Source organism: Microtus ochrogaster, chromosome 15 (genome assembly GCF_000317375.1).
Source record: "Microtus ochrogaster isolate Prairie Vole_2 chromosome 15, MicOch1.0, whole genome shotgun sequence".
NCBI classification, from domain to species: Eukaryota; Metazoa; Chordata; class Mammalia; order Rodentia; family Cricetidae; genus Microtus; species Microtus ochrogaster.
Genome location: NC_022017.1, coordinates 12,131,952 through 12,145,711, shown reverse-complemented (window position 1 = coordinate 12,145,711; position 13,760 = coordinate 12,131,952). Strand labels below are relative to the sequence as shown.

At 46.9% G+C, this 13,760-nt stretch overlaps 1 protein-coding gene across 1 annotated transcript; it reads left to right on the top strand.

Annotated features, from left to right (window-relative positions):
* Window positions 1–6: 6 nt before the first annotated feature.
* On the top strand, window positions 7–1,647 carry LOC101998414 (apolipoprotein L3-like; the record flags this gene model as incomplete). Its single annotated transcript, XM_005354281.2, has 1 exon — window positions 7–1,647. A coding segment is annotated over one exon (747 nt), but the record flags the coding sequence as incomplete, so codon positions are not given.
* Window positions 1,648–13,760: the final 12,113 nt, after the last annotated feature.

The window sequence follows — 13,760 nt, the reverse complement described above, 5'->3', positions numbered from 1 at the left end:
GCGTCACGTGAGAAGGAAAGGTTTCTGGAAGTTTATCCTCAGATGAAACAGGAGCTTGAGGAGAGCATCAGGAAGCTCCACGCCCTTGCAGACAAGATTGACAAGGTGCACAGGGGCTGCTCCATCACACAAGTGGTGGCCAAGACCACCAGTGCTGCGTCTGAGGTCCTGACAGCCGTTGGTCTTGCTCTGGCACCTGTGTCCGCAGGAGTCAGTCTGGGACTTTCAGTCACAGGATTGGGACTTGGGGCGGCAGCAGCTGTGACAAGTGTTTCCACAACCATTGTGGAAAAGGTGAGCACGGCGTCATTAGAAGCTGAAGCTAGAGAGCTTCTGAAAAGGGGCAACGACACTGAGAATGACATTGAAACCAACGACACTGGAGAGGACAGTACAGAATTTGTAAAGAAGAACATCCCCAGGCTGTTTTCTGTATTTATGAAATTCTTCCTGTTATTGAAAGACATGAAGAAGAACATTGATGCCATCCCTCGCCTATATGCCAAAAGCACTAAAGAGGAGGAGAAAGCTTTTGAAGGCACCGATCTGGCAATGACCAATTGGGATTGGATCATTACTGCAATCAGAGCAAGTGACTCCCTAATGCAAGTTATAGTCATCATCACAGAAGACCCAAAGCATTTGCAGGAGGGGACAAAGGCAGAGTTTGCTGCAAAGCTGCGGCAGCAGGCTCAGGACCTGGAGCAGAAGTTGCAGGAGCTCATCCGGGTGTATGACATCCTGACTCAATGACCTCTTCTTCAGTGCAGCTCAGAGGACTGGGGGTGGGGTGTGCTGGACAGAGCCATGGACACTTGATGGATCTGAATGTATCACCTTTATAACAATACTATGATGGTGGTAGTGCTTACTAGAGGTGCGGCCACATCAAGAGAAAGAAAACCAGAACACAGATGGGATAGGCTTGTTACCTCCCACTAGACTCCACCTCCCTCTTAGATCTAACAACCTCCAGCATCCCACATAAGGGCCATGCTCCCAAGTTGGGAAGAACATCCAAGGCCTGACTAAGCCACAGCATGGCTGCTCCCCAGTCCCACCTACCACACTGCTCCTAACAGAGGCTCACCATCCTCACAGTTCCCTGAGCTGCCAACTTTCCCGCTGTTTTCATATTGACCTTTTCCTCCTTCCTAGTTCTGCCTCATTCTGTGTTTTTCCAATTATTTCCCAATCTTACAATGAGATTCTGGGTGTGAAACCCATTTCTTTGTTCATGGTTTGGTCACATGGAGTGATGATTTTGGTGGAATGCTCAGAGGGTAGAAAGGGAGGGATGCTGGGGACACCATCTGCAGGGTCATCACAGGTTCTTAGTCCTATGTGCCAGGAAGGAGGAGTGACAGGATGTGGTGGTGAGTTCTGATCTCTGTAAGCAGACTCTTGGGGAAATCTCAAGGCTTAATTCCTACTGAAGTTTAAAACCTGCTCTGTTTGGACGAGATCTGCTGAGATGCACATGAAAGCTACACTTGCTCCATTATAGGTGAAGAATTAATTAGTAAACACTGTAAACACTGACCTGGTCATGCATTGTTTTGTATGAAAATGATATCACATGTTTTATAGATTGTTGACTACAGAAAGTTGATAATTGTCTCCAGATTTCTATCATCTCCTCTTTTTAAAACTGTTTTCTTTATTGTGGATTAACAAGAATATTTGAAATTTATACAAGAACCATTTTCCTTCTTGATCTCACCCTCCCCTTCTGGCCAGAGAAGCACCCTGAGGCTGCAGCAGTGAGCGGTGTCCCCTTGTTCCTTACCACCCAAGTGGCCTTCCCACGTTCTGAACACCTGAGGCAGAGAGATGACCTGTGTACTTCCTGGGTCTTGTTTGTTAGAGGAACATTCTTGGGTCAACAGCCCCTTCTGTCCTTCCTTGGAAGGGATGTCTGGCCAAGGGACAGCTGGATGTGGACAAAGCCACCTCCCTGGGGGTGCAAAGCAGTAAGAGAACTGAGTACCATAGCCCTTTCAATGAATGATCACTTAGGTGTGCAGTGCCCAGAGAGCTCCCTGCAGCTTCCAGTCCAGGGCCACCTCACCTCCATGGTTCTGCCCACAAGAAACACACCTTCCTTTATGACAGAGACAAACAAGCATGGTGGGTGTCAGTGAGAATTGACACAGCCCATGGTCACTTCTTATAGATGCAGCATTAGTTCATGTGTGGTGAAAGTATTCTAGTAGGTAGCAGCATATTTTCAAAATAGAGATACATTTAAAAAGAACTTAAAATTAATTTCTATGATGTAATAATGTATCTCAGGTATAAGAAGTGCTCTTAACAAAAGAAAGGCTATAGACAGAGACCAGTGAGGCTCAGAGATGAGTAGAGGCCCCAGAAAGGGACAGGAGAGACCAACAGAGTGAAGGAAGGACAGTGCAGAGGAGGAGCTGTGACCAGGTTGTCTCTGCTGAACACAAGTGACAGGCAACAGGACTGTGCCTGCAGCTGCTGCCCCTGGAGGGGTCTGTGTTCAGTTCAGGCACCAGGGGTTTCCTGTATGTGGGAAGATAGGATGGTCCTCATGATGGGCTGTGACTTCTCAGCCACCAAAAGGGAAGGATTCACGGTGTCCACAGCACTGCAGATGGCTGTCCCTGGCACGTGCTCAGTCAACACAGACCCAGCTGTAGCGGGTGTGACATCTGAACCCAGCTATAAAGATAAACTATTGAAATGGAAATGATGGAGGAGGAGGAGAGTTGGGCGGTTGTCCTGTGTACAGAGAGGGCACAGGACCCTCAAGGATTATCACCAGGGTGTCACTTTATGGTGATAGACTGTTCTTTACCTGATTGTCACAACGGCTCTATGAACCCATGTCTCTGATGAGTAATCAAGGACCCTGTGAGCACACGGACTGGGTGCAGTCACAGAGAGGAAACTGAAGCTGTCCTGAGGTCAAGCTCACTGGGCAAAGGCAAGTGTTTACCACATGGAAGCCAGGAACAAGGAGCGACAGGAGGAGACACAGTCAAGAATTGCATTCGATGTCATGCTCCGAGTGACCCATACTCTCGAAGTGTAGCCCACTCCCTTACAGACTCCAGAATTCTACTCAGTAAGTTAAGCCACTGATCAAGTCAGAGCCTTCTAGAACAATCTCTGCAAATTCAGACACAATGAGAGGCATGCGCTATTAACACACACGCTGTCTGCAATTCAGTTACAATCACTATGACATTTCACACCTCACCTTCTTCTCTGCTATCTCCATGACAAGTTCTGTGCTATGAGAGAAAAAATGAGAAGATTTTTTTAAAGAACTCAAACAAATTTTAGGATGAATTTATAGAGTTGATCTGCTCCCTGCTGGGTGGAGTTTGATGGTGGCCTTGTTCTAATGCAGTCCACATGACAAAGAAAAAAAGTAAATACAAAAGGAAGTGAAGTGACTGTGGATACCTCTTACCACAGGGTACCGTGTACATGGTGGGCAATGAAAGATCTCTGAAGAAAGATCTCATCTGGGATAATAGTTATGAGATCCTCAAGAGACAGATCCAAGTATCATTCACCAAGTTGGCTCAGGGCAAAAGGCTGAGTATGGACAGAGCAAGTGTGCACAGTCGGGGTCTCCTCCCCACAGAGCCATGAGCCCTAGCATGGAGGTCCACACCCAGGTGCTATTATCTCCATTGATATTAACTATTACGGCTGCTACACACTGGTCCCTCCCCCAGATGCCAGAACATTGCCATCATCTCTCCCATGTGCCCATTCAATCCCTTGCCATTGCCACAACTTGAACTGACCAACTTTTCTTAGATCCGAATAGGACAGGAGGTCACTGTCTTGGCTAGGATGACCACAGCTGTCAGGACCACTTCTATCGTCTGCCAGTTCTGTGGCTTCGGTAAGGTCATTGCCACTTCCTGATGTAGTGCCACTGCTATTGAAATTTAGTTTTAGAGGAACAGGATCACGACATGGAGTGCTCAGAATATGGTCAGCACACAGTAGGTGCTCCTGAAAGTTACCATTAAAAGCCTAGTGTGAGAAAACCAGAGTCAAAAGTCTTCCTGTAAGCGAGAAGACTCAAGAACTCATTTGGGGACAAGTCAGAAAGGTGTAGACATGATCAACCCATGTCCCCAGGTTCTGTCTCAGTCACTCTCCTCCCATCTGAGGAGCTGTAACAACAGCAGGATCCTCTGGGCTGAGGAGGCCGAGACCCCACAGTGCAGCAGCACAGAGCTGGGCTGACCCTGACTGTCCTTACTGAGATCTGGAGCCCCAGGTATGCTTCATAGGAATGGAAATGCAGGCTGATAGAACGTGGTGGTGACAGCCCAGGATGAGCAGCAGGTCAGGGATGGATAACCAAATGCCAGCTCCCTTCCCAAAGCCCAGAGAGTCCAGTAGCAGTGTCATATTCAGGGTTCAGGAGATACTGTGAGTGACTCTAGATAGGAGATGTAGGTAGAAGGCTGGGAAAGCAGGGCAGGAAGGAAAAGGGGGGGGGGGTTGACAGGTGTCTCTTAGAACAGACATGGCAGAAACTGCTGGAACCTTGCAAGGCCTCCTTCTGAAGGCATGCCTAACTGCAATAGATTTCTACTCTAAGAACTCTGTGCAGGGAACAAATTCAACACTGTTGTTCAATCCATAAAACAGTAAGAAAACCCAGGTTGAGGCTGGAATTTGCAGAGCACTGGCTGGGTCCAGGTCAGACAATGAAAAATAAACCCGAGCTCACCAGTCTCTGTGTGCTTCTTGCTTCTTTGCTGGACAGTTTCTACACAACAGCACATTGGGTGCCTGGTGAGAGCAGACAGACTTTATCAGAAGCCAAACAATTTGTGGTATGTGGTGTCAACCAATCAGAGGTCAAAAGTCATATTTTTGGCCTAGCAGGTTGACTCAAAGGATGAAGGCACCCTCCTCCAAACATGGTGATGTGAACTGATCCTAGGGACACCCATGGTGGAACGTGAGCACTGACTTCTTCAAGTTGTTCTCTGACACCCCTAATATGGCACTCCCTACAAAACACACACAAATACTGAGTTAATAAAAATAATTAAATATCTTTTTTAAAAAAGATTTTGAGATTATCTGAAATTGAAAGAAAGGAGGAGGCACAGCCCATGAGTTTTGGGTTCTTCCTGAACTGGGAATGGGATGCTGGCCAAGATGAGATCTCAGCTCACCCATCTCTGACTCTCTGATGCTCTATAGACTTGGGTAGAATAAATGGCATTTACTGCTCAGGAAAAATGGATGCAAGAACAATCATACAAGAGAAGGTGGCATGGGAAAAAGAAACAGGATGTGTTGGAATGCAACTTACTGTATATAGTCTTTATTGGAGAGCTATGGACGATGTGTGGTCAGGGAATCAGGAAGCCTGGTGGCCAGCCAGGGATTAGAGGGAGGCCTTTGGGGTAAACAGGATAATGGTGACATTCATCAGAGCCAGAAAGCGGCTGTTATTGTCTCACTAACACTGAGGACGTCAGGCCCATTTCTAACACAGACAGCACAAGGGTCCTGTGGTAAAGTCCCATGTGCCACTGAAATGGCAAGGAGACCCTACCGGGAAAGTAGGGTGGGATTTCCCATGAACACACTTGATGGTTGTATCTCAAGATGGCTGCAGTCAAGCCAAGTTGGGTCTCTGCCATGACACACTGAACCTGTGTAGTACTGGCTGACTGGTGACCTTGGTACCAGATACCTAGCTTCCTTTCATTGTGAAACTTCTCCCAGGGAGTCAGGGAATTGAGTCCTCCATGGCCTTCCTGTGTGCTCACTCTCTCTCTCACACAGGCACTTTCTTTGGCCTCTGTCATCTACAAACCCCTCTGGAACAATGGATGAAAGCCACACCTGTCTGCTTGGCTGGGCACAAGTGCATTCCTCACCACCCTGTAAGGCCCAGATCGCCTAGACTCAGGGACCTGTATAAAGGGTGTGTGAGGGTCAGTACAGAGAGATGAGAGATAATTAGACAGCAAAACTCCTCCTTCAATCTGCTTTTGGCTCCCTCCTTGACCTGCAAGAGTGTTCAAAAATTTCTTCTGTGTTACTGTACCTGCACATTCTCCACAGGGGCCTTCTTGACCTTGAGAACACAGATTTGGTTAAATACTTGCTTGCAACCCCCTAATAGCTTCTACTTCCCTTTAGACAACCCCTACAACCTCATGATAAATACAGGTGAGTGCTGTACCCAGGGGGTCCTAAGGCCCCTCCAGGGTAAGGATCACACACAGTGGCTTGTTAAGGACAGACTCTGGGGCCTGCTGAGTGACGGTGAGGAGTGAGAGAGGGAAGAGCATTGGTGACAAAATGACATGGTCTTCATTCCCTCTTCACATTGACGAATACACCTGCCAGAACGTTCTGAGGAGACGGTAAGGGACCATTCTCAGAATCTTCTGTTGTGGAGAAGTGGCAGGGCTCTGTGTGAGCCCACACTAGGGCATCGATTCCCATATGTCCATGCAGGTTACTGAGTAGGGTAGTGGGTTACACATTTGCTTTTCAGGCTTTTGCTGAAGTATCTGCCATGTCAAAGCCTAACACACATACACATGGCAGAGGCCGGGCTTCCTGCTGAGATGATATCTGGTAACGGAGACATCCTTAACCAATTTCTCATGGACCCGGGTTACCTGAGTACCATTCCAGTGGACGCACTGCAACAGGCTCGTGTCACAGGCATGCACTGATAGTGAGTTTCTTGCGATTCCTAGCCGATTTCAAAATGCCCTTAAGTGGGCATTTACAAACGTTTTAAAATTGGAATGATCTAACTTACAACAAATTATACTCCAAAGCGCGCATTTTTTCCCAGGTACAGCGCTCTCGTTCTTCCCCTCCCCTTCTGCTTTTCTTTCTCTGTTCATTCGTGACCATGCGGTTCATTCCACCCCCACTTCCATCTCTCTCTGTGTGTTCATTCACTGATGGCCCTTTTGTCTCACTCTGACTTACGTTCCCGCCTCCCGCTCAGATCCCGCCTAATGGCTGGGACCTGGTTCTCAATTGCCTTTTTATCCCGCCTGATTCCCCCCACCCCAGCTCCCACCTAGCTCAGAGAGCCCCAGTGACTCCCTCATGCGGCATAGGAATGCTCAGGCTCCACTCCACAGACAGCTCTTTTGTTCCGCCCCCACTTCTGTCTCTTTATGTCTGTTCATTTACTGATGGTCTTTAGTCCCACCCCGACTTCTGTAGTCTCCAGTACATGGACAGCATGGCTATGAGGGGCCCTGGCACAGGCCGGGGGCTTGGCCTTATGTTCTGCATAGCTGTTTCCCTGGTCTCTGCCATCGACGCTCAGGCCACTCTGGCATCTCCATCGTGGCCCCGCCATTCCCTGCCAACAACAAATCCGTTTTTCCCCGTCTTTCTACTCTAAAACTCTGTAAATAATGTTTCATCCTTATGTTTCTGTACCCTCTGGCAATTCCTAGTCAGCTGACACAGGTCTCTAAGGCTGTCCTATTTGTTTCTCTATTAAAATAATGTGGCCACAATGTGTTTATGTAAGTATGAAACTGTGTTTTTGTGATGTGAATTTAAGTTTTGTGTATATGTGTGTTTCCAGATTACAACAGCTCTAAAAATTTAGCTTATAAGCCCTGTTTAAAATACCAGGTAATGGTACCTGGTTCTCAAGTACCTTTATAGAGCTGGGATCATGGCATTTTAACAATAATAGAGCTTCTAACACAGAGACGTGCCAGTTTTGGCAACAACCCTATGTGTCCTCTAAGAAGACAGAAGACCTTCCACCTTGCCTCTGGGTTTGGCAAAGCCACCCACACAGAAGTATAAAGAGGCCTTTTACCACTCCAGCTTCCTGGACACTTCACCCGGGGAATCGATCTGCTCACCTTGCCAAGATATGTAGACTAAACCTTCTCCCTCACAGGGAAATCTTTGGGCCTGATAAGTACAGCTTCTAAGACTGATGTTCTCCAAGGGTAAGGAGAGGACTTGGGATTGCCTCCTAGCCAAAAGCTGTCTTGTTTTTGCTCATCTATTCCTCCCAGATCTGTCTAAAGGCATTTGATAACTCAAGGTACTGTATTTTAACAGGCTTCATAGTCCAGGATTAACAGGTTTCACTCTTCAGAGGTTCAGATTCCCAATTTCCTCGAATAGCCTTCTAACCTAAAATAATAGCCTTTTGTTATGACACCAAGAGATAAAATCTGTTCCAGTTCTCTTATAGGTTCCTGGAAAAGTCCTATCGCTATATCAAAATCAGGTCTGGTAAAATCCAAGGTTTTTAATTTTTAACCCCAGCCAGTTTGAAGCACTTTTTGCAGGTTACTCCTGCTGCCAATGTCAAGACCAACAAACAAAGCACTCCCAGGATAACACCAAAAGCATCTTTACCAGTCCTGGGAATTTACCATTGTTACCAGCTCTCCTGGATCGGGACACTTGCCAACTCTTCTGGATCAAGGACACCTACCAACTAAACTCTGGTTTCATCTGCTATTGTGTCTCATTCCATGGCTAGTCCGATTTCATAGGGCCAGTAATAACAATATTTTTTTTCTCCTAGACACCTGCCTCCTTACCTCACTCAAGAAACAAATGCCTGGCATCTCCAGGATGACAGTGAACAGGATGCCTTTCCCGCCACAACTCCCACTGAGCGTGAACCCTCCAACTTTCAGCTCTCCCCTCTACTATATCGTCCCATGCCCACAGGAAGTAGTCAAACTTGAGTCTATGCCCTTTTTCCAAACAGAGCTGAAAATGTTGGTCATAATTATCACCTCAGCTGTCACCCCTATATCCAAAGAGTCTGGAATGTTAAGTTGGGAGCTTAACCCAGCCCTACCCAGCCCCTGGCATCCATACCAGTCCTCTGGCCTGGGAGTTGCATTGGTCAGGAGTCCAAATCCCAGCATGCCAGGTCCAGATCTCTCCCCAGGGGAGGGTCAGGACCACCCCCACAGGGTACTTAAGTGGGCTCGCAGAGGAAGAACACGCGGATCCGAGTTTGCGTGTGCTCCCCACTTTTCCTGTCTCCCTTACCACACTCTTGGCAACCTAAGAGTGCTGTATTTAATAAAACATGGGCATTTATAATTTGGTTTAATCTTACCTAATTGGATTTCTTTGCTACGGCAGAGCAGCTCATCTTAGAGACTGGTACCTAAATAGCAGCTTGACAAGGGTGTCCCCAGGATCATAGCTGCTGAGCAGCTGTGAGTCCACTTGCTCTACTCGGGCTGGAAACATTGGCCCCGCGCTTGTCTCTGTCTGTGACTCAAATGCACAGCCAGGGACTGAACACACTGCTAAGGAGAGCTATGTCCATCTAACGCAACCAGAAGATTCTTCCATAAGTAGGGAGATATCTGTCTATGCCCACGGTCACTCTCAAAAAGACTAATTCCCCCATTTTATAAAGTGACTTAGGTATTGGACAGGGTCACAGGTTCATCAGCCTATGGCTGAACTAGCATCCAGGTTGGAATCTGGCTGCTTTCTCCTCTGCCTCAGAAATCAGCACAACAGACTATAGGACACCCACACATGGGTTCACTGAGGGGTTCAGTTAGTTCCAGACAGCCTGATGTGTGACTAGGGCACCTCAGAGGGAAGGTGGCTGTTCTGGGTGCCCTCTGGGAAATGGGGGAATTAAGGATGTGAATGGAGAGAGCAGAGAACCCAGAGTCTTCCCATCCTGGTGTCCTGACCACCCTGGAGTTGTCCTTTAGGTGTTGTCAAATGGACAGAGGGTGGCCAATGTGGACGTGTGAGATACAAGGAGCCCAGAGACTGCACCGTGAATCTCCCAGTATGTGTGTCTGTGCCAGGATCCATGGTGGAACCTGAGGCCCAGAAAAGAGTGTCCTGTTCTGGATTCTAGAAGGAAGGAAGTCAGTGGGTGTCCAGCCTGCACCCCCTGGCCTTAGCCAGCCTCTCTTCAGTCTGTGGGACTGCAGAGGGGGTCAGAGGATGTTCTGTGTGCTGGGTGGAAAAAACTGCCAGCCTGGGGACCCAGAGAACAAAGTGCACAACCTGCAAAAGTGTCAAAGGCTGTGTGTTTGAGAGATCAAAGGGCAGAGCCAAGAGAGAGGCCAGCCATGTTTCTGTACAAGCAGAGAATATTCTAGAAACTTTGGAATTATTAAAAATTACATGTTCCCCTCAGGATCAGAATCAGCTGTGTGACATCGTGCACAGTACTTTCCCTCTCAGAATCTCTGTTTTTCTTCAGATAAACAGAGTTAGGACTGGCTGCTCTGCTAATCCCTAGCAGGGCACTGCTCTCCTTGGTAGCCTGATATCTGGCAAACTTTGTACTATAGGCTTCAAAACGTGTTTCTTTTTTAACACTTTATTTCTGTGTCTTGGTGGTAGGGTACTCCTTGGGTTTCGTGAACTCTAGTTGAGTGGTGTGTGACTAGGCTTGGTTGTCATCTTGACTACATCTGAAATTAAATTAAAACCAAATGTAGGGCACACCTGTGAGGAGATTTTACTTAATTTGAAGTGGTGAGGCTTACTTCCAAGCCAGATATTTAAAGTTGTAAGATGCGTCTTTAATACAGATCTATTGTGGAAGGAAGCCCTGACTCTAAGCCACGCCTTCTGCTGGAAGCCTATATAAGGTCATGGAAGAAGGAAGTTGTTGATCTTTGGCTCATTGTTTTCACCTCACTAACAAGTCCATTCCTTCACCGCATTACAGCCTCCTTCTTCAGGATTCCCGCATATACTGAAGACCAGCCGAGACATCCAGCCTTGTGGACTGAGCAGCGTCTGGAGTCTTCAGCCTTCCATTCGTAGGCAGCCACTGTTGGACTAGCTGAGCCACAGCCCGTGAGTCATTCTAATAAACCCCTTTCTATGTAGAGACATGGATTCTGTGAGTTCTGCTACTCTAGAGAACCTGACTAGTACAGATGGTCACGTCTCCCCAACTTACCCTACTTGGGCCTTAAGCAAGTTACTCTGACCTGCACCACGCATGCCAGCAAAGGTTTCCATGAACTCACATTCCTGTTTCTCTGCTGCATAGCTGGGGAGCTGCGGCCCCAACTGAATGTAGTCCTGGGTGGGTGTTGCTGACTGTCCTACAAAACTCCACAAGCTTCCACAGTTGACAACTACAGTAAGGATGTGTACCCAGAACTGGACCAATGGGCATCTTCCAGATGATTAAATCCTTTGGTCATTAAGTTATTTTTAAGTTTCATCTCTGTGTTAATGTGATTTTTATGAACCTGGTATTAATGATATGACTCCATCCCTGTCACCCTGATCTCAGTCAGGGTGTTAGCATTATTGAAAAGGTATGATATTTGCCCTGAGGAGCTGCCCTGGACTTCACATTGGGGAGGGGACTTCACAGCACCTGCCATGTCTCAGACTCCGACCAGCTCCTATGTTTTTGAAATATTCTTTTTGTTGTTGTTGTTGTTTTTTGTTTTTCAAGACAGGGTTTCTCTGTGGTTTTGAAGCCTGTCCTGGAACTAGCTCTGTAGACCAGGCTCATCTCGAACTCGCAGAGATCCGCCTGCCTCTGCCTCCCAAGTACTGGGATTAAAGGCGTGCGCCACCACCGCCAGGCTTGAAATATTCTTTATTTCATTACAAATTCATGTGAGTATGAGAAGACTTGAACAAGGGAGAGGCACAAAACTGAGATCCTAACACTCTGGTGGGGCAGGTCTAAGATTAGGAGATCATGGTTCTCCTGGGCTACACAGTGAGTTTGAGGGCAGCCTGGGCTGTGTACACACTTGGAGGGTTTGAGCAGAACACTTAGCCATCGGGTACAAGGTCAGAGTGCAGTCCTGAGAGTGAGCCGCCAGTATCTTCAGCTCTCCCCACACCAACAGGTCCTTCACTCTCATTTTGGTCAGGTCCCTGGAGGAGCTGATGCCTCCGACCCACACTGCTAAACACGTTTCTTTCCTTCCCAGCTTCCAGGCAATCCCAGTGCAGCATGTGTTTCTATCTTAATGAAGTCTTCCCCACCCCCAAAGACTCCTGAGGACTGGTCAGAATGAAGGAATGAGCGTCCTCACACACTGCCTGTGTTAACGCCCCTTAACCCAGTCCTTCTACTTCTACAAATGTCATAAGGAAATAATCTCAAATGCAGGCACTAAAACAGGCAGCACAAACATAATTGCATCACTATTTACATAATGATTAGGATCACCACAAAGTCCCAGAGTCAGGGAGAAGAGCAGGGTCAAAGACACACACACACACACACACACACACACACACACAAAGCAGGGCTGGGACAGGCAGGACTCCAGGTCCTGATAGGACAAGGATATTGCAGATGTAAAGAGGGTGTGGTCCCTTGGAATAGAGGGCCCTAGTGGATTTACTAAGATGAGGACCTGGTACTGGGCAAGGCAGTGCTGTGGAAACAGAAGAACCATTTATAACACACACAGACTATGATGCACACATGTAATTTAAAGAGGGGGGAATGCAGTTGTGTCTTTAAGACAGTGGAGTTTAGTCATCTGAGAGTGAGGTGTGGATTACCATGTTCAGGGTTCAAGTCCTCCTCTGCCAACACTGAAGACTCACACACATTATCTAAATATGTGCCTGTCAACCTCCATGACATGGAGTCTCAAGAGTCTCAACCTGATAGAGCATGTCCAAAGACTCGTATGTGTGAGTAAGGAGTCAGAGCATCATGGACAGTAAGTGTCCTGGTTTGGAATAGGAACGGCCCCCATAGGCTCATACATTTGATGCCTGGTCGTTAGGTTTTGACGCGACTTGAGAGGGATCAGGAAGTGTGGTGTTGCTGGAGTAGGTGTGGTCATGATGGAGGAAGTGTGTCACTAGGGGTGGACCTTGAGGCTTCACAAGCTCAGGGCAAGCCATTGTCTCTCTCTCTCCTGCTACCTAGGGATCTGAATGTAGAATTCTCACCTATAAAAGCACCAGGTCTGCCTGCATGCCACCATGCTCAAGACATGAAGATAAATGGACTAAACCTCTACAACTGTAGACAAGCCCCAAATAAATGTATTTTGTGACAGTTGCATTGGCCATGGCGTCTCTTCACAGCAGTAGAACAATGACTAAGAACAGTGAGCTTACGATATTCCAGCCAGTCATTGGTTACACTTGCCTTTAATCCCAGCCCTCAGGATGCAGAAGTGCTGTAGAATATTATTTTAACGTGTGCTACTTTTTTATGCTTTAGAATATTTAAGTAAAATTCACCTATCAAGTTTCAGGAGGTCTCCCTTGATCAAACCTGATCCATATCGTTCCTAAATAAATCAACAACCTCTCATCTCTTTTGGGAACAAAACACTAAAGCATTTTGATATCTACTTGGAAAATACATATTTTGACTTCTTTTCAACTTAAGGCTTTCCTAAAGTTCAGTTTTGCCGTCAATTCACAATCCCATTTTCCCAGCAGCTGTCTCTGGCCCATCAGCCATCAAATAATTCAAAATCAACACAATCCTACACAGGATCCAGACTCCCTGTGGATTTCCCAGCTCACATGACTTTTTCCTTTTACTCTCTCTTTAAAGACTTAAGTGTATAAATTTTGCATTTTTATGATTATTCACTTCTTCGTTCTTTCTTTTTTTAAATATTTATTTATTTATTTATTTATTATGTATACAATATTCTGTCTGTGTGTATGCCTGAAGGCCAGAAGAGGGCGCCAGACCTCTTTACAGATGGTTGTGAGCCACCATGTGGTTGCTGGGAATTGAACTCAGGACCTTTGGAAGAGCAGGCAAT